Raw genomic sequence first — 20,919 nt, 5'->3', positions numbered from 1 at the left:
TCCGGCCAAAGCATTTCGTTAAGGCCGTGTAATTATTAAGAGGTACTCGGATCTTCCAATTTAGAAACCTTTATCGGAACTCCGCAGTTGAAAATACAAAAATAATAATTATGTATATTGTAAATCTGCGACGCCCTCCACACGGGTTATAACAACGAGATCAATATATTTGTACTGATTAGTTATATTTTCTTATTTTGTTTTTACCATATGTTTTTTTTATATTTTCTTAATTGTTATATTTTCTCATTTTTTATATTTTCTCATTTGTTTATTTTAAATATGCTTCTTACTTACGTTTTTCTCATTTGTTTCTTTTAAATATGCTTCTTATGCCTATTTATTATACATGTTTTTTGTTTTTATATTTTGCCATTTATTATTATTTAAAAAAAATATTTTTTGTTATTTTATTATTTGTGTTCCAGTCTTGTTAACCTTAATCCCATGTCCCAAAATGAGAAATAGAAATTACTCATCGAGAATATTATATGTATATATGACTTATGTATGTAATATGTTTTGAAATAAATAAATATACATACATACGTAAATGTTCGATATTGTACAGTACATAAATAAATTAATATTTCGAAGATAATAATATTCATTATGATTATTTTTTGACATCTCAACAAAGATGAAGAAAAATATGGAAGTCTGGCCATTTACGGGGTTACGACCGTCTTGGGCTGGTTTAAGTGATCACCCATATTCTTCTTCATCTATTTTGAGATTTCAAAAAATAATAGGTCGTTTAATCCAGATTTGTGAGCAAGTATTTGGACACATTCAAAATGTTGTAAATATTCTTTCTGCCTACCCCTGCGGAAGGAAAAAAATCAAAACGCCCGTGTGACCTCTAGGACCGACGGACGGTGGCTGAATCAAAAGTCGAGTCCCTGCGCATGTCGAGGTGTCCGCGAGAAGAAAATTTGTGCTTTAAAAATGCACGTAGGCCGAAATACACCATTTGAAACATGTCTAATTAGAAGTAAAAAAAACTTAACAATATTTTGAGTGTGTCCAAATACTTGTTCACAAAATCTAGATTATCTCCAATTACAGGAGTTATTTTCTTTCTTTTTTCGTCAGCCACGTAAATGCCCAGATTTCCATATTCTTCTTCATCTTTGATGAGATGTCAAAAAATAATATTAAAAAAAACTTTTTCACACTCATATCACACCTATTATAAGATTCAGCTGGTTTGTTTGGCAATATGAGATGAGATAGGTAAGTACTCGAAAAGATTTAAAATAATCTCATTTTTTTACAGATAAGTACAATTACATAAAAAAATATTATGACGTCAAACAAGAAAACACGCTGTCATTGTCATCGAGTAGTCTTCTATCTTGAATTTAGTAATAAAAAATTAGGATCGGTAATTTAAATTAATGTACATCTTATAAATAGATTGGTTATCCGAATATCTTCCAATTTAATATTAAATCTATGACTATGATAAATGGAGGCTTTGCATTTCACAATTATCAGTACTTTTTACATCTTTTCTTTTGATCAAAGAAAGATAAATCCATTTGAAATATATGTTTACATCATTAGAGAAGTCATAATTTAATATACATAGACGAAAGTAATACGATATTCGGCTTTTCCGGTATTTTTCTTAATATCCGGAATTCGATATACTGGCTGCTATCTGGCCGGATACAGGTTACCTAATTAAGCGAACTGAACGCCATTTTAATCAAAAATATATATTTTTTAATAAGAATGCGTTATATATCGCTCACTCCTTTCAACAACGTCACATATCAAAAATCGACAATTTTCAGTTGTGCATGTTTTCGGAATGTCCAGAAAATGTACTATATCCAGCAAATGCGGCATATTTTAACTTAATATTCCCGCTAAAGGGCAGAAAGTGTTGCTTTTGCATTTTGAAGAAAAGGTATTGTTTAATTATTTTTTTTTAAATGTACAAAATATTTATCAAATTGAGAAAAAACATTCAGGTTTTACCTAAAAAGATCTGGTGCACGGTAAAAAGTTCAATAAGTGGCTTGATGTTTATTTTTAATACATTGTATTATATTTTTAATCTTTAAAAACGATCGAAAGTTTTTTGATATAAGTATGACGTTGTTGAAAGGAGTTAGCGATATGTAAAATATCTATTGATAAGGTAAATTGTGGTAAATAAAAATAAGTTTTTCAGTATTTATTGGCAGTAAACGATTGCGTTTTTCTTTTTACACAACACCTGTAGATCTATCAAAAATTAGCTTCATACAATACATGTTAATAATAAAAAATAAAAACGAAAAAAATATTCTTAGGATGCTATTTGACGTTTGATGGCTATTACTTGTGGTGTTACTTTCGATATAGCGAACTGTTTTAAAATAATAATCAACCCAGTTGTGAGTTCAAAAGGAATAAGCTTAATGCTTTACCAATCGCTCAAATAATGGCCTAATCGGCCATGCTTCACGAATGTATCGAAAACCTTACCGGTAGGTATGCGGAAGGATCTAAGACCATTGCATATATTTAACAGGTTTCAAGAATTAATGCAATATGAATGTTCAACAATGGGCGGAATGGTGAACGTTACACAAGTGTATAATGTGATCGCTTAACCCAGCTAAATGCCAGGTCGTAAGCCCTGGGATACTCAGACTTCCATCTTCTTTTATAAAAAAATTACGAATGATGCCAGCGCCCTCAATTATATATAATCTAAAATAAAATGTATACAGGCCATGCCTTTTTGGGATATTTTTATAGAGTATTTTTTTGTTTTTAATTGATGTTTTACTTTTTTTGTACTTGTAATTTTTTAATTTTTTTGCACTTGTAATTACAATATACTGTGAAACGCAAAAGAATTTAAAATAAAGAAAAAAAAATACATGTTTCATATCAAGAAAAACACCTTTAAAAAAAGTTGCAATCTCGTTTAAGCACTTGCAAACATTTTCTTGGGAATCAATAATATTATAATCACCATTTATCATTCGTATTCATGCTCTTGCTAGGCGGAAAAGAGTCATCATTTGTGCTAAAATCATCACAAGTTGCAACATGAACGACCAACCGGATTATGATATCCGGTATCCGGCCAAATCACTACTCGTTTCATCTCTAGCTTAGCTTTCGCTGATAGGGTTTTATTTGGTAAAACTGAATTCAGAATTGAGTTATTTGGAATACTTGATCATGTCAAGTTTGCAGCACATCGTCTAAGGGATCGCATTTCGAGTGCAATTTGTTATATAATTTGTAAATGTGTAGGTATGTGTAAGTGAGTATAATTTACAACATTTTGAGTGTGTCCAAATACTTGTTCACAAATCTGGATTTTCCCCAATTATAAGAGTTATTTTTCATAGTGTGTGTGTAAAGTGATCAATTAAACCAGCCTATGACGGTCGTGAGCCCCATAAATGCCCAGACTTTCATATTCTATTTCCTCTTTGATGAGATGTCAAAAAATTATATGAAGTATTGGGTTGATGCAAAAGTAATGACCGTTTTTTATGATCCCAGGTAAAAAAATTTTTTTCATAAATTATGAATAGTATCTTCTTTTTTTATGATTCCATTGTATAAAGGATGCTTTCCCTCTACTTTCTATTCAGTTTTGGCCTGGCCAGAGTACAGTAATAACCCCTTGTATTTTTTCAAAATGTCGTTCGATAAAGTGCATTTACGTATTGTTTACTTTATGAATTCCGTAAACACAATACCGCGAGTGTGGCAACCAAAAACTTTTGTGAAGTGTATGGAGTAGATGTCATCAAAGTTCGACAGGTACGAAGATGGTTTGCAAAATTCCGATCTGGAGATTTTTCACTCATTGATAAACCACGTACCGGGCGGCCATTGAAGTCTGATGACGACGAATTAAAAGTCATAATTGACACCAATCCACGTCTAACCAACAGGGAGATTATGTCAATGATGGGAGTCAACCAAACAATCGCATTAAGACATTTAAAGCGTATGGAAATGGTTTCGCGGTACGACGTTTGGATACCTCATCAATTGTCGGCTGCCAATTTATTGGATCGTGTTTCAACGCGCGTTGCTTTGAGTGCGAGACAAAAACATGAACCTTTTTTGCATCGTTTGGTGACGGGAGATGAAAAATGGGTCGTGTACAACAACGTGACAAGAAAAAGACATTGGACTATACCTGGACAAACCCCATTAACAACTTCGAAGGCCGAAATCCATAAAAAAAGTTATACTTTGTGTTTGGTGGAATAATAAGGGTATTGTGTATTTTGAACTCTTGGAACACTATAAGACAAGTACAGCAAAACGATATTGTCAGCAATTATCCAAATTGAACATGGTCCTTCAAAAGGATAGACCAGAATTGGTAAACAGAAAAGGGGCAGTGTTTCATCACGACAACGCGCGACCACATGTGGCTATGATGACCTAACACAAGCTAAATGAATTAAATTGGGATGTTATCAAGCATCCACTGTATTTTCCAGATCTTGTTCTTTCTGATTTTTATTTATTCCGATCACTGCGAAAAAATTTTAATGATGAAAAAAATTATTCAATAGAGCAAGTAAAAACATCCCTTACTTCATTTTTCGCATTAAAATCCGCGGAATTTTATACTACTGGTATTAATAAGTTGATAGAAAGATGGAAGAAGGTTATAAGAACTGATGGAAATTATATAATTTATTAAATAAATAATACACAAGAAAAAAAATTAAAAAAAAAATAAATGTAAAAAACGGTCAAAACTTTTGCATCAACCCAATATAATTCATATGGTAATGACGTCTAGGATAGTTATACTTTGAACCAACTGTTATTTCGACTACGTTTCATTTCAGGAAGTCTGTAACAGTTTAAAATAAGACATTTTTTATAGACATAGGAAGCTGCGGGCCGGCGCTCGCCCGGGAACCCGGAAGTGCTCTCTGCCAAGTGCCTTGGGCGGGATGTTTTCCCATTTTTCGTCCGCTAATAAATAAATCTGGAATTCCGTGTCCTCCGACCACACTCACACCCACTCGCAATGAACAATATCTACACACCGAATAAATTATTGCCACAATTTAGAAGAAGTCAATCCAGACATGTTGATTTTATCATCCATTGATTCGGCAGTCAGTTTGTGGTAAAATCTATCCATTTTGAATTTAATTTTTACTTTGTAATAGTGTTATTTACTAAGTAAAACTTGAAAATGTTGATTTATCGCGATCATGCAATAAAACATTTAGATTTTTTAAATCCCTTTATTTATAAAATATTTCATGCTTTATATACAATACATTAGTTTTTTTTAACTCTACTTTTAGTGGAATTGAAGACTTTTGAGACAACACATTGGTATAAAACCCATTTTCTACAAATGGAAGTGAAAATGTATTTGTATTTGTTGATTTGGCGTTTAATATGTAGAACTCCATTTTAATTTATGAATTAATTTTTAATCAAACATAGATTTTCTGAGTATACTAAGTAGTATTTTATTAAAAGCACATAAAAATTAATATTGTGACTATTGTTTCGCCTAGTTATGGCATTTTCAAACGAATGACACAATATTAATTTTTATGTGTTTTTAATAAAATACATCTTAATAGACTCAAAAAATCTGTGTTTGATTTGAAAATTAATTCATAAATGTATTTGTATATTAAAACCATTGTAGTATGGCAATATATGACACTCTCCTTATCATTCATCGGTCACTTTGTGTAATACCACTTTAAAGTGGTATTACACAAAGTGAACGATGAATAATTAGGAGAGTGTTACAAATTTCATGTCTTTGTTCATATTACAAATGACAGCTCATAATTCGAGGGATATTCGATTTTTTTGAAATCCTTTCTATAGTTGTGTGTAACGATAAACAAGGAAATAAAAATGGAGAAAAAAGGAATGATGAATATTAAACATTTGTTGTTTCTAGTCCTTTAATTAACGTTCCATAAAACGGTTTTACTAAGTTTAATCCTAACTTCGGGCATTATAAGTATGGACATACTAACCGGTAAATCCACGAGATAGGTTTTGCTTTGTATTAGTAAGATTATCCCCTTCCCTCCCCCCTCGGAGGCTTCCTGCTACCGACTACCGACGGACTCGAGCGACGAGCGAGTGAAAAAGTTGAGAAAGAATTACGGACGCTTCTTTCAGGATATGTGTTGATTTACACACTTTTTTTCAGTCTCTGTTTATGCCGAGCCTCGTCCGCTCTGCCGGCAGACACCGGCATTCCGGGTCCCCCCGCCCCGCCTGCCCCCCGCCCCCGGCCCCGCCGCGCGCCCTCCTGCACCCGCGTGCTCGCTTACCTCATTCAGTTGAAGCCGGGACTTTGGGCCGATCGCACGTTCGCGTTGGCAGTCTGAGTCTGGCGATCGCTATCATTTCGACTTTGTGACACTTGTTACGCTTCCTTCTACGCGAGAGTTACTAAACAAAGTGAGTGAAACATCAATAAGGTACTATTGTGTATTTTGAAAGACTCATTAACTGTCTAAATTTAGTGATATTATTATTGGTGAATGCGGAAGTGTTGACTCCAATCTCGGAGTGCCTGATAACAATATTACGTCCGCAGTGGGAGTTTACACGATCTCGAGTGCTACGCACAAATATCTTATGTTGTTTAAAGCGAGTGATATTACTGTTGCAGTGAAGTGTATTTTGTGACAATTATTTGGATACACAGGAAGTGACAGTATTTTATTATACACGGGGAATTTATTTGAGGTACGTTTCTAGAAATATTATTATAAAGTAACCGATCTCGCTAGATATGAAAATGCACCTGACGCGCGTTTCCTTATCGCTGTAACACCATTAATTCTTTTATAACGAACAATAAAGTTTTGCTAAACTCTCGCGGGAACAAATCTCACTTTGCTTCGCGATAATTCCTTTTCTTTATCGTACGAATCTAAACTTGGAAAAGTTTATCCCTGGCAACAGCACCTACTTTATATCCTCAACTTACAATCTTATCAGTAACTTAGTGCGGATTACAATTTTATCAAAATCATTTCCGGTTTCGGGAATATCATAATGTACACGCATAAATATCGAATGTAGGTATAAAACGGAGGTAATTAACATCACAGAAATTTGCAAGTATTCCTTAGTTTCATGAAAAAATAATAAACCGTGCCAACAGTATTTTTCCACAAAACCAAAGACCTGTTAAATATGTAATATGACGTGCAACTTTGGCATTGTAAATATACAAAATCCACCAAAAAATCTTGTTTCAAGATTCCAAGACAGTGAATTCTTAATTTAATTTTTACAATCATGTGGAATTGTTTCAATGAAAAGTTTACCTGTTAAATTTATCAAAACCTCGTAAGATATTCAAAATAGATATGTAGACTTGTTCAATTAAGAACGAAAGTTTTTTTTTAAATAATTTTTTTGCGCGCGGAATTCCTCCTATACTAAACTCGATTGCCAACTTATCGTTCGTTTTTCGCGGGAAATGATAACATTTTTATTTACACTCAGTTTATTGTTAAAAAGGTTAAGAGTTCAATATAATTTAATTCTATACCAAAATACCCATAAAATCTTCTCTGAATTGACTCCGATGTATTCATTGGTCACTCAGTTTTATAAACATATTATTTTATAAAACTAAGTTGTTGGTTTGTCTTTATTTTAAGTTCTTCACGCGCGCCATTAAGTTTTTAATTCAAACTGAATACCAATTATTTGTGATTGAATTAAAATGAGAAGCTATTATTCTTCATAAATGATTAATAATTCGTTTAAAAACATATTCATCACAAATCAGTTATAAAATAACGTCAATCCTAATCACTTAACGCAAAAGAGCATTATTTTTTAATAATTTGGGTATTTTTTTATTTGAAATTAACTTGCTATATCGAAAGGATACCAACTTTACAAAAATCTGATTACCATTTCCGGATTCTTTCAAAGTCGCGACCCTCACGTCTCCTTCAATACTACTAGCGACATCTGTGTTCGTTATACCGTTTCGTTAAACGCTCTGTCTGGTGGTCATCTTTCAATTTCCGCTGTAGAAAAAGTTCTAAATCTTCAAGCAATGTAACTTTAAATTATAAGATGAGGATAAGACTGATGTTTTGCCATGAATTCAAAAATTATTTGCAAATTGTAAATGTTCTTTATTAACATAATTTATTTTACAGTCTTTTTATAAGAGGCTTACCGTGTTATGAATTTCACGGTAAAATGTTTATATTGTAGGATCCAAGAAAAAAAGATATACCCTTCACTGTACTTAATTTATAAATTTTATTATATATAAAGACAACATAATAAAGTGTAAAAATATGTGATCTACTCAGAATGAATAAACTAATACATATTCGAAAATTAAACAGTATAATTTTTTTTAATAAACCAAATTAAAAACCTATTTGATGCCATCTACTTGCATGTGTGAGTAATCTTACTTTTAAAAATATTGAGTTGACTTTTTTTTAATTTTTAATGTATTTATTAAATTCTAAGAAAGAAAATTTTAGTCCAGAGTTTAATAATTTACCTACATAGTTGAATATAATACTTGTACCACCTTTTTTTTTATTGTCAATAATAATTACCAGGCACTATCTCTCATACCTACTGAGCAATATATTTTTAATATGAATAAATGTAGAAAAACTATTATTTTTCTATAATCCAGGAGTCGTAAAGCATCTAGGTTTATATTGAAGTAAAGTTATTCTTTATTTTTATTTAAAAAAAAAACAATGTTTTAATTCTTACTATTTTTTCCATTTATTTATCAAATCATATTAACTCTACAGATTTTAAGATCAAATATCTTATGTTGCTGTCAAAGTGTTAATAAATTCAATTTTATTCTATTTTATTTACAACTCCACTGACAAGACACATAAGTGGCACAAAAAATAATATAATTATGTATTTATTTTATGAATTTATAAATGTATGTACATATGTTTATATGTAACATATAAATGAAAATATAAAATATTATAATATTTTTTTCAAAATTTTATGACAAAAATACTACTATATTTCTTGTTAAGTCTTGTTATGCGCCCTTGAGGTAGTTTTTTACAAAAATGGCGCTATATAAATCATCCAAGATTCCTATTATTATGGCTCTTTAAATAGTTTGAAATAAATTTTGTTGGTATTTTATATTATCCTTGAGTAATTGGTATTATTGCTACCTAATGAGCTGCTTAGACTCACAAAAATAGTATGAAATAAAGTATAGTAATAAGTAAAGTAATAACACAAATACTTTTCTTTTTTTAAAAACTAAAAGTACTGGAAAAACCTAGTGAGGATATATTTTTAGTTAAAAAATAGTTTAGATGTGTATGATGAAATACATAAATAAATCTGGCCTAAAGTGATCACTTTACACACATGTAACATTCATCAATTCTAGAATTGAGCCAATAGAATTGGTGAGAATGTTATACTACCTGTACCTGTGATGGTCGTAAGCCCTGTAAATTCCTAGACTTCCATATTCTTCTTCATCTATGCAGAAATATAAAAAATTATGTAAAAAAATAACTTCTAATTAAAGATAATCCAGATTTGTGAACAAGTATTTGGACACACTCAAAATGTTCTAAATAAATAAATATTTGTATATTAAAAGCATTGATAACTTTGTGGTATGGTAATATAACACTCTCCATATCATTCCTCATTTACTTTGTATAATACAACTTTTATAAACACTTACTCGTGACTGTATTACATTATTAGATCATTGAAATAAAATTATTACAATTTGACATTTGTATAAAAATGTTTATATTTTGTTTTTGCAGGAAAGGAAGTGGTTATGAAGTTGCTACCACTGCAGCTGCCCCCCCTCGGTACGATGGAGAGAATGCCGCTGCCGTTCAGCCCCACGGACCTGCTGTGGCGCTACCCGCTGAGCTTCCCGCCGCCCGCGCAGCCCCCCGCCTCGCCGCTGCTGGACTACAAGACGCACCTGCCCGGCGCACTGCCTCCCGACCCGCGCACGTGGGCCCGCGAGGACGTCGCCACCTTCCTCAAGTGGTGCGAGAGCGAATTCGACCTGCCTAACTTCGACATGGAAATGTTCCAAATGAACGGTGAGCTCCCATTCCCTATCATTTGTATCTGTACTTAACACATTGTTTAGTTTCGGCACTCACTTTATATTAAGACATGATGAAATTGTAAAAGAAAAACACTTTGTTATAATAAAATAATAATTTCTAGTGGTAAAAAACAAGTGTTTTTTTTACAATTTTAAGACATTGTTTGCAGGAAACACTTAGAAGTACATACTGCTGGTAGAGAGCAGGATACACTTATAAGCGCTCTATCTTACTATGCTTACTTTATATAGACCGCGAGATGCCAAAAAAAATTGTACAGACCGGAATTGGGTTTAAGGTTACTTGCGATTAGTATAACACCCTTATCAGCATACTAACTAGATTTATTTTTAATTTATACCTGCGACTGTAATAATAGGTTTATCGTAAATTTCTGCGGTATAGTCATCCACTAGTCATATCCATGTAAACTATTTTCTCATAATCCTCTTACATTCATATCATAGTCACTATCATTTACAGACTAGCAAAGACAAAAGAACTAAACAGAACTATGCGCACAATTTTAATGAAATACTTATTTACATAAACATATATCAATGACCTTATATTAATAATGAAATACGCAATTTCCATTACTAATGCATTAGCAGAAATTACTAAATTCTCGCTCTCAACCGATTTCACTTATCAAAATGCCAAAATTTTACCTAATTTCACTACAAAAGTAAAAACTCACTTATTTTTAGTACGTAGACAAAAAGTTATAACACTAAAAGATCCTAATATTAGCAGAAATGTTAAAGAAAACACTTAATACTGTTTGGAGGAAAAAAATTTAGCATTTAAGAAAAACGATTCGGTGATGGTTTTTTTTTAGCTTTTCAAATATTGAAGTTTCTTATTAGAAACATATTTTTATTAATGAGATTGTAAATCGAATGAACATAGTGAACTTCACGCAGTTTTTATTGTTATCATGTAAAACATTTAAACTACTCTTCTGAAAAATCAACAACCTTATGTAGTTTGTATGTTTCCCCTCTAAGGCATCTAAATATACACTTCCGTCACTAAAATAACAATATTTATGGGTTTTCCCCTAAATTTCCAATAATTAAAAGAAGAAAAAATTATACAAAACATTCCTATTCTTCTTTTCTTTATCTAAATCTAATGGCTGATTAGAGCACTCCATTGAATCGGTGTTGAATTAATATGGCTATTATTTATTTGAATTTATAAAAATTGGATAATCTATATTATTTCTGGTCATGTTATGAATGATTACTAGATGTAACAGTCCACTGCAAAATAATAAACAATTATATTGGAAATTCAAGCATTTTATATTGCCTATTAGGAATCGAATCAACCTCTTATGTGGTAGCTGAACAGTTGAACGATTACACAATGGAGACAAATAATCAAAGCAAACTAAACCACAAAACAAAACATTAACAGTTATCAAAAAGTATTTGAGTATGTATTTAAAAATATTGAGAACGAGTATAGTTTTATTATTATTGTTAATATGTCTTTAAAAATCCTAATTACTGGTTTATAATATCTTCAATATCACTTCAGTAGGAAATAGTACTCTGGCTACATCTTATACTCCATCGAAATCAAACATGACCCATGAAAAAAAAATATATATTTTAAAATTTCCACACAATATTACTTTCCAGGAAAAATAAATAATTGAAAATTATCGACGCATATAATGCCATAATAAAATTATGTAAAAATAATTTTAGATTTAAATAAATTACTTTGAGAATCATGTCTAACTTTATACTGTCTGAAACCGTTAAATTCCTCTAGTAAACTATTTTTAATTTGCGTATATAATTTGAAGCAATCAGTTGTGGTTTTGATGTTAATTAATCATTATTGATTATTATAAAATTATATGTACAATGATACTAATTTTAATGATATTTCACTTCGAAATACTTCTTCTCTTAAAGTATCCACCTGCTAATTATGCATTGGAAGATATTTATCTAAATTGACAATATGCTATTTGTGTATATGGAGAACTTTTAATTCTAGGTTTTAATTTTTATTATCTTTTTCAGGAAAAGCCATGTGTCTTCTGACAAAGAACGATCTGGGAGAGAGATGTCCGGGAGTAGGAGACGTTCTGCACAACGTGCTGCAGATGCTGGTGAGGGACGCCTCCCTGCTCGGGCGCCTGCCCTCCTCCCCCGTCACCCCCACCTCCCGCGCCCCCTACCCCCTCTCCCCGCACTCGCACCCGCCCACGCCCAACTGGAACCTGCTCGGCCAGCCCTCCGCCGAGTCCACCTTCCAGCAAGCCAAGCACCTGGCCCACTTCATCTCCCAATCGAACTCCGTCACGCTGAGTCCCGCTCCCTCTCTAGACAGCCAGACAGGCAGCCCCCAGCACGTGGAAAACGGCACCGCCGCTAATTACGTCCAGACGATGTACGGACACAACACCGCCAGCTCGGGGAGCAATCAGTCGGATTCAGATGAGGATAGCTACCAAGAAAACAGCGCACGACTGACGTCCGCCGTGAGCTCGGTGTCGCAGAGCACCCCGCCGACTACGCCGAGTTACGGACAGGCCCCGCTCTGCCTGCTGCCGCCCCCGCAACCCCGATCCCCCAAGGAACCCTCCACCCCCTCGCAGACCTCCTCGGTCCACTCCCCACTCACCCCGGGAGGATCCAGCGCCTACAAAAACATGCCTAGAGAATTCTTCCCCAACGATATGCCAGAACCTAATACAAGTGAGTATTAGTATTACATTTTTCATTATATTTCGCAAAACTTGTAAACATACAATTAAATTAATTAGTTCTGGGATAATATGTCATTGACACTGTCTACCGTTGCTTTACTTTCATCTTAGCCAAAAATTATTTGAAACGATTTGTTTTACCTGCCCTAGAAAAAAAGAAGTTACACCAGAAAACATAAAATGTGTTGTTGTTGTGTTAAAAATATACATTGTTGCAGAAAATGAATTGTTTTATAAAAATATTAAAATTCCAGTGTTCATTAATTTCAATATGATCAAATCACTGTTTACAGATATGTTTTAATTTTCATATCTGAAGCCATCCAATCATAGTCACGAACATATTTGAATGATTTTGCCGGTTTACTTACAAATTGTTATTATTTTTCCAGATGGAAGATTACTGTGGGACTTTCTGCAGCAGTTGTTGAATGACCCGAGTCAGCGATACACCAACTTCATTGCGTGGAAGAACATCGATTCTGGAGTATTCAAGATTGTAGATCCCGCGGGACTCGCAAAGTTGTGGGGAATCCAGAAGAATCACCTCTCCATGAACTACGACAAGATGTCCCGGGCACTACGATATTATTACAGAGTCAACATCCTCCGAAAAGTTCAAGGAGAAAGGCATTGTTACCAGTAAGTTCATTCAATATTGTTCTCAAATTTTAAAATCACTTTGAAATCATAAGCTTGATGAGAAAAGTTTAAAAAAAATAATCCAGTGTATCTTCGAAATTCTGAGGATTTTCATACAGTTCTATTCTATGGTGATTTCTTACTTTAAACTACATACATGTACAAAATGTCTTCCATAGGATATTAATTTCTTTGTCTATTTTGAAATGAAAAGTACACCTTAGTGTAAAAAAATGAACTCTGGGTCTTGGACAAACAGTCTGTGACTAATCTTGATTATTTCAAGGATTGCTACACTTTGAATATTCTCGCATACTGTTACTATTTCCAAAGCTAACAATTGCTTTTATCTTTGCAGATTTCTGCGCAACCCCACAGAGCTGAAGAACATCAAGAACATTTCTCTGCTGCGACAGCAGATGAGTCCGACCCGGGTCCCCGGGCAGAGCGTGCCGGCTCCCCTCTCCCTCACCATCAAGGCCGAGCCCAAGGAGGAGGAGAGCTTCCCGCAGCCGTGGAGCCAGGGGGCGCCGGACGAGGACCTGCCCACGGACCTCAGCATAACGGCCGACTCGCAGTCCCGCAAGCGAGCGCACCCCGACTCCCCCAAGCAGATGACCCTCTCCGACAAGCACCGCATCAGCATGATCGTGGGAGAGAACCTGCAGAAACTCAGCCGCCAACGGGAACTGCACTACGCGTCGCTGAACATGAAGCGCGAAGAGAGCTCCGTGCAATGATGACCGGAACATCCCCCGCGTTCGCCGTCGACAATTACGCCAAGACTGATCCATATTTCGTAATGTGCAAACGACAAATATACATAAGTGATAATGTGATATGACACTGGAAACTATATGTGCCAATATTATTTAAGATAAGTATAGTATCGTTGATAGATTATCAAGTAAATTTTTATATTTCGAAGCGAACCGGCTGTCAGACGCCGAGTCAGCGGGTGTGATTAAATTAAGGATTAAAAATAAACCGTAAAGAATGTACAAATATTATATTTCCGGAACGATGTGTCGGTCTGTATCCGGGTAGCGTTATTCCGGAATTCTCCCCGAGTGAAGTTTCGATTCGCCGAGAAACATTCCACGGTTATAGGCAAAATCTGAGTTCTTCCAAAGTGAATGAGTTACACCGTTGTTACCTACAACAGTGCACCATATTTCACCTTGCGAGAGCGATTCACTCAATCGTTTCTTTGAAATACATACGATATATTTTTTATAAGTGTAACTTTTCTCTAAGATACAGACACTTTTGTATATATAATGATATATATCGCCCGACGATTCATGAAGAACAAATAGTTAAACTTCTGTGATAGTACATCGTTGGGGGAATTTAATATTACCAGCTATATTTTTCTGTGATCTCTCATGTGGATACTGTCTGAAGAAAAATATACTGAAACTTGTAAATATTTGAAAAATAAATATTGTCATATATTTGTACGTGAAAATATGTTTAAAGATAAAAGAGCTTTATGATTTATAGAAAAAAGTATATGCTAATGTTTAACTCTATATACGGAGATTAGTGTGGCCCGGGAATCTTCCGGCCGAGGGAGACTAAGAGCAAAGTAATTATTCCTCAGGAACTTTCTGGGTACTTGTAACTTCAGGGTAAATAACCAATAAGCATATTTACACAAATTTATTTTATTAAAAGTAATAGGAATACTTCAAATTCGGGAAATTACCTGTAAAATTCACGGCCTTTCATTCGTCTCTATAGTTATATAAAATAAAAAATATTTAAGCTTGTTGGAATATTTACCAAATACATTATAAGATATTGTAAGATAGTTCTCAATAAAAATGTTTACTTTACATTCTGTTATGTAGAAACAAATGGAAAATATAAGTGCATAGAATGCAATCCAATGTCTTTTTATTTATTTATTTGTATGAAATCATATTGTCCATCATATATTGAGTATGTAATTCCTAGACTCATGGTAAGGGATGACTTCAAGAAAACTCGGTTGATTAAATGGAGTATATTAACACATCGTTGGGGGGTGGTTTTTTCATCCACCCCTACCCTAATTAGTATACAATTAGGGTCGTATACTAATCACAAGTTACCACAAATCTAACTGCAATCTGTGCAATGTTTTTTGGCATCTTGCGCTGTATCAAAAATTAGCAAATAGAACGCTTATAAGCGTCTCTCGCTCTCTACCATCAGTATGTTAAAGACACTTAAGCGTTTCCCGCAAACAAAGTAGATAAAGGTAAGTAGAAAAAGGTTTACTGTCAAAACTATGAATATGTGAAATAGCAGTACAAAACAGACTCCTGGTACCAATCCTTATGCATGGATCTGGAAAAAGGATAAAAGCAGCCTGAGTGACAAAGCAATGTATGATAGACATCTTATTAAAGTAATACGGAAAACCTTCGTCATGTAGTAGTAGTTTGACTACCATACTGAAAGTTCCAGGTTTGATTCCCAGGAGGTTAAAATAAATATCAGTGATTTTTCTTAATATTTATTTGATGTCAGCCTGGACAGGTAACTGACGCATAAAAATAATCACTGTCTTCATGTAATTAACGTTCAAGATAACACTTCATGATATGATGCAGTGGTCTATGCACCATTGGGTGCCATTAGGGATTGAAAAAATGAGAATACGAAAAGTTGCAAGGCTGAGATAAGGGCTATTGATAAAAGTAAGAAGTGTATTAAGATGGTTTGGGTGTGTTTAACGATTGAGTGAGGTAAGAACAGCAAAATAAATTTATGAAGCAAATATGGTTGGAAGTCGATGCTGAGAAAAGCGTGATTCAAGTATATTCATGTACTTATGATGATATGCCAAGAGTCAGAATAATTGGCAGATATGTATAACGAAGATGTGGGAGAAGAATTGTGCAGACAATGGTGCGCCATCCTCTCTGCCTAACCCTGCATGTAGCGGCATTCTCAGTGGTTAGTCATGAACATAAATAATTAAGAATTAGACACACAACAGAGGGAGTTAATTGGCTTTAATTAGTGATAATTAAGATAAAACTTCTAAGTTATGTTTGTAAAACTTTTTGATACATATTATTTTAAATATATTTTTGAGGTAGCTGCTGACAGTTTTTTTTTTCAATTCGCCATTTATAAATACAATAATATCTACATTACGTTCTGTTGTGGGCTACAAATAATATAGTCTTGAAATCGGGAAAATATAAATGAGTAAGAACACACTTTTAAGAAAATATTTATTAATCTCTCAAATGAGAATATAAAACTATAAACAATTTATACATAAAAACTACAATATTTGTAACCAGTATTGTACATTGTGTATATTGGTTTGATAATGTTTCCACTCATTCCAAAATCACATATCACTACAGAGTTTGGCTAAAGTTTTATATATAATATAATACAATTATCTGCTAATTATTCATGGGTAAGGAAAACAACTGAGGATAGTTTCCACAAATAAAAGAAATTGAAAATACAAAAACCAAAGATGTCAACTTATATTTACTAACCTGCTTGGTAACAACAAAAAATATAGCTCACTCCTTTCAAGAACTTCATAAATCAAAAAACTTGATTTTTCAGGAGAACGTTTTAAAAGTTTAAAACTATAATAAAATGTATTAAAATAAATATCAAGCCACTTATTCAACTTTTTACTGTGCAACAGATTCTTTTAGGTAAAACCTGAAGGTTTTTTCTTCATTTGAAAAATATTTAGTATATTTAAAAAAATTATTAAACAATACCTTTTTTTCAAAATGCAAAAACACTTTCTGCCCTGTAGCGGGTAAATATTAAGTGAAAAATATGCCTCTTTTGCTGGGATAAAGTACACATTCTGGGCATTTTGGAACATGCACAACTGAAAATTGGAAATTTTTGATTTATGACGTTCTTGAAAGGAGTGAGCGATTGAGGAGTGAGCGAGGACATTGACATAGATCGCCAAAATCTTGCATCCAGACGTAGACTAAAGAATGGTATTGTATGTATATACATACACATAAATTAAAGACTGATTTATTATTATTCATAGTACAATTCAGATCTTTTATAGATTCAAAGTTATCAGATTAAAGTTTCAATCTAAACGAAAGTAAAACTAATACAGCAGCAGTGGGATCACAGGTCGATATATCAATTTTTCTTGAACCACATGTTGAGAATAAAATATCAAAAACTTCATTTATTTTGTACATTTTGTGAAATGGGGGCGACCAATTTTTCCACCATTAAACAGCTTTGCGTGGGCACAAATGTTATTCAAACAAAACTCAACCTCTAATTTGTAACATTTGATAAAACCAAGGCGTAGATCTGCCATTTTAATAGGTAAAAAATTTCATGGTGTGAAATTGCTGTGAAAATTTTGTGAACGCTCTTAATGTTCTTTATGACTAGGCTTGCCAGATATCTGAAATATTCAACTGGGACTCGGGAATGGCCCCAGCATACAGAACAGTGAAATAAATGACTAAATAAATTATCATAAATAATCCTTCACAGTTGAATACATATTTAGTTATTTGACTTTTTTGTCATCTATTATGTTGTCAATCAAACCCTCATCCGCACCCCAATGGTGCATAGGGCACTGCAACATATAAACGTGTTATCTTGATCGTTAACACATGAAGGAAAGGTGATCAGCCCTCCGCTTCAGGTACCAGTCCAGGGTAATATTGAATAAATATTAGAGTGAAAAAATCACTTATATTTATTTGAGCCACCCTGGGAATCGAACCCGGGACCTCCAGAACGGTAGCCGAGCGTGCTGACCATTACACTACGGAGGCGGACAAAATTATATTATATTTTAATCAAATTTTGTCCGCCTCCGTAGTGTAATGGTCAGCACGCTCGGCTACCGTTCTGGAGGTCCCGGGTTCGATTCCCAATGGGGGTAAAATAAATATAAGTGATTTTTTCACTGTAATATTTATTCAATATTATTATCCTGGACTGATACCTGAAGCGGAGGGCTGATCACCTTTCCTTCATGTGTAAACGATTAAGATAACACTGCGTTTATATGACGCAGTGCCCTATGCATCATTGGGGTGCGGATAGGGGTAAACATTGGTAAAACTAAATACTGAGAACAGAATATATTTTAGGTTTCAGCAATGGCGTTTCCCTGCAAAAATATCACATCATCGGCGATTATTGAGGTGGTCATCCTAACTTGTCCATCTTCAGTTTTAATTTCCCCGTAAGTTAGTCTTCCAGTGACGTATACACGCTGACCTTTCTTCAAGTAGGTATTGACCGTATCTCGTAAATTAGGTTTGAAGATACTGACTCGGTGCCAATCTGTTCGCTGTAGCAAGTCCCCCGTCTCATACCTGGGCATTAAAACATTCAGACTAGTAGATTCAAGTATGCAAGAATGGTACGCATCTATCCTTTTTTTCTCGATATAAGAGATCCAACAAAAATAATAAATTGTAAATGCAAACACTTGTTTTTTTACCACTACAGTATTATATTTATTTTTAATGACTAGTTACGAAAGCTATACTTGCTTTCATCGACAGGTGAATAGTAATACTGTCGATAAAAGCAACTGTAGCTTTCAAAAATAGTTGTTAAAAATAAATATATTTTGAATATTGAAAGCATTAACTTTGTGGATCATAGTGTTATATTACTTTGAGAAATAAAAAGATTTTGTTTTTTGATCCACTCACTATGTGAGTGGATCAAAAAACAAAGTCTTTTTATTTTTCAAAATAATAAAGTTAAAAGTAAATACAATAATTAAGTGGTAAATACAAGTGTTTTCATATATAATTTAATCATGTCTTACCAGAAAGTGAATGCCGAAACAATAGAATTTGATTTTACACAGATTTTTTTTGTGTTATTTATTAGAAATTTATTTACTAATAAAGCAAACAATTATTTGTCACTGGTGATACAGACAACAACAGTGCATGGTGCTGACGGCATTTGCGAGAGGCTAGTATTCAAAAATTCCACTACCCAGAATTCAAACCTCAATTTATGAAAACAGATGGAAATAAATTTTGCTTTTATACGTGGCTTATTCTTAAAACTTTTGATGTCTTCCTTAATGATACTGAAGAAAAACATTATTTTGTACAATCAAATAATAAAATTAGGCTATGGTAATCTGAGCGGCATTAGGCCAGTGAATAAGTCAGCATTATTGAACAAGATACACTCAAATTCGCAAAATTAAAATCCGGACATTCAATCAATGTATATATGAACGGTTTATTGAAATTCGTTCACAAATGAGTTAACTAAGTTATGACATTTATTGTTGTCTTGTAAGAAAAAGTTTGATGGTTTCAAGGAATACCTGTAGTTATTATGAGTAGCGAGAGAAAAAGTCACCACAGGGCGCTCTTCAGAACCCCTCAGTTGAGGGTCATTACCAACTCTACCGAGCAGAGTCACCTGGTTGATTGCTGAAATGAATAATTATGTAGTAACTACAAGTAAAATAAAATCCAAACACTATGTAATGAGATGGGAATATTTTACTAAAAAATAAAACAAATAACTTACATTTTTCAACTCTTGCGTCATTTTTAAGTCCAGCAGTGGTGTGGATATTATTCTTTGGAATGCATCGACCAATAAAAGATGAAAAAATCTATAAAATATTAAAAATAATATAACCAGACGTCGATTATGAATATTAAGTTATTACAAATATTGAACTTACCCTGGAAGTAAACATGGTTGTGTTTTAACCAGACGACGATTTTAAGACGAATCAGCTGGAATTTTGAAATCTCAACAAATCCGTACCAGAAATGATCAGATGGATTACTTTTTTTGCTTTTAGGAAATATTTGTAGTCAAACAAAGAAAACAGACGGTAAATTTACCGCCTAAATATCAAAGTAAATTCGAGGTTAGTTTAGACAAGATTTTGTCTATTAATGACCAAAAACAATAATTTAGAATGAACCATAAATATTTCTTAGTGTAAAAGGTAACCATACACAAGGCCAATTTTTTTTAAAAGGAATAACCCGCAATGCCTCTATTTTAGAAGTTTGTCTCCATGTAGGGTAGGGAAAAGAAAGATATATGTGAAAAATGTATTCCAAATACCCAGATTTATTTAAAATGGATATTTTTAAAATTCATTTTGCAATTGGCGGAAATTGAACCCACAACACCAGTTTCGCATTCAAGCGTCTACCGATTACGATTACGTCACGGCACCTGTCTAAACAGCACGGTGTTTCAACTGTCCAACAGTTGGTATAGACAGGTGAATATTTGCACGAATGTATTATGTATGGCACAGGATTCATTGCCTCTCAATCTTATAGTAAATTCTATAGTGTCACCCATTCGGCCGTGCGTTCCATTCATTGATGGTTTGAAGTCACACATCAAAATGGTGGGAATTAGTTTGTTTCTATCATACGTTAAACCATTGCATATTCCGTC

The 20,919-nt window shown here is 33.5% G+C and overlaps 3 protein-coding genes across 5 annotated transcripts in view; 1 reads left to right on the top strand and 2 right to left on the bottom strand.

The window, feature by feature from the left end:
* LOC148299923 (uncharacterized) overlaps positions 1-6,173 on the bottom strand; it is a 71,464-nt gene extending 65,291 nt beyond the window's left edge. For both annotated transcript variants that reach the window (XM_088275512.1, XM_088275510.1), the window contains exon 1: positions 6,006-6,173. The gene's annotated coding sequence lies outside the window, so the exon portion shown is untranslated. The remainder of the gene's footprint in view (positions 1-6,005) is intronic.
* A 142-nt stretch (positions 6,174-6,315) lies between these two features.
* Positions 6,316-15,369, top strand: LOC148299922 (ets DNA-binding protein pokkuri-like). Its single transcript, XM_088275509.1, has 5 exons — positions 6,316-6,729; positions 9,804-10,094; positions 12,149-12,826; positions 13,230-13,479; positions 13,838-15,369. Exons 2-5 carry the CDS (start codon positions 9,818-9,820, stop codon positions 14,217-14,219), a joined length of 1,587 nt encoding a protein of 528 aa, XP_088131635.1. The 5' UTR covers positions 6,316-6,729; positions 9,804-9,817; the 3' UTR covers positions 14,220-15,369.
* A 1,649-nt stretch (positions 15,370-17,018) lies between these two features.
* Positions 17,019-20,362, bottom strand: LOC148299921 (single-stranded DNA-binding protein, mitochondrial-like). 2 transcript variants are annotated; one of them, XM_088275501.1, is made up of 5 exons: positions 20,180-20,362; positions 20,020-20,107; positions 19,811-19,919; positions 18,547-18,827; positions 17,019-18,139 (listed from the first exon to the last, which is right to left on the bottom strand). In XM_088275501.1, the coding sequence occupies exons 1-4, from the start codon at positions 20,192-20,194 to the stop codon at positions 18,596-18,598; spliced, it is 444 nt and encodes a 147-aa protein (XP_088131627.1). In that variant the 5' UTR covers positions 20,195-20,362; the 3' UTR covers positions 17,019-18,139; positions 18,547-18,595. The 2 variants fall into 2 exon arrangements, with proteins under 2 accessions (XP_088131627.1, XP_088131626.1); XM_088275500.1 differs by lacking the exon at positions 17,019-18,139 and having other exon boundaries at positions 18,449-18,827; positions 20,180-20,326.
* Positions 20,363-20,919: the final 557 nt, after the last annotated feature.

Source organism: Brachycentrus maculatus, unplaced genomic scaffold (genome assembly GCF_059751285.1).
Source record: "Brachycentrus maculatus isolate JH-2025_06_01 unplaced genomic scaffold, ASM5975128v1 h1tg000885l, whole genome shotgun sequence".
Lineage (NCBI taxonomy): Eukaryota > Metazoa > Arthropoda > Insecta > Trichoptera > Brachycentridae > Brachycentrus > Brachycentrus maculatus.
This window is presented reverse-complemented; position numbering and strand designations above follow the sequence as displayed.

Excerpts from the sequence above, each read along its gene's own strand:
- LOC148299922 (XM_088275509.1), top strand. The coding sequence starts at position 9,818 with ATGAAGTTGCTACCACTGCAGCTGCCCCCCCTCGGTACGATGGAGAGA. Across the intron at positions 10,095-12,148 it reads GGAAATGTTCCAAATGAACG|GAAAAGCCATGTGTCTTCTG; the intron begins GTGAGCTCCCAT and ends TATCTTTTTCAG. Across the intron at positions 13,480-13,837 it reads GGAGAAAGGCATTGTTACCA|ATTTCTGCGCAACCCCACAG; the intron begins GTAAGTTCATTC and ends TTATCTTTGCAG.
- LOC148299921 (XM_088275501.1), bottom strand. Across the intron at positions 19,920-20,019 it reads TGACGCAAGAGTTGAAAAAT|CAATCAACCAGGTGACTCTG; the intron begins GTAAGTTATTTG and ends TATTCATTTCAG. Across the intron at positions 18,828-19,810 it reads GCTACTCATAATAACTACAG|GTATGAGACGGGGGACTTGC; the intron begins GTATTCCTTGAA and ends TTTAATGCCCAG.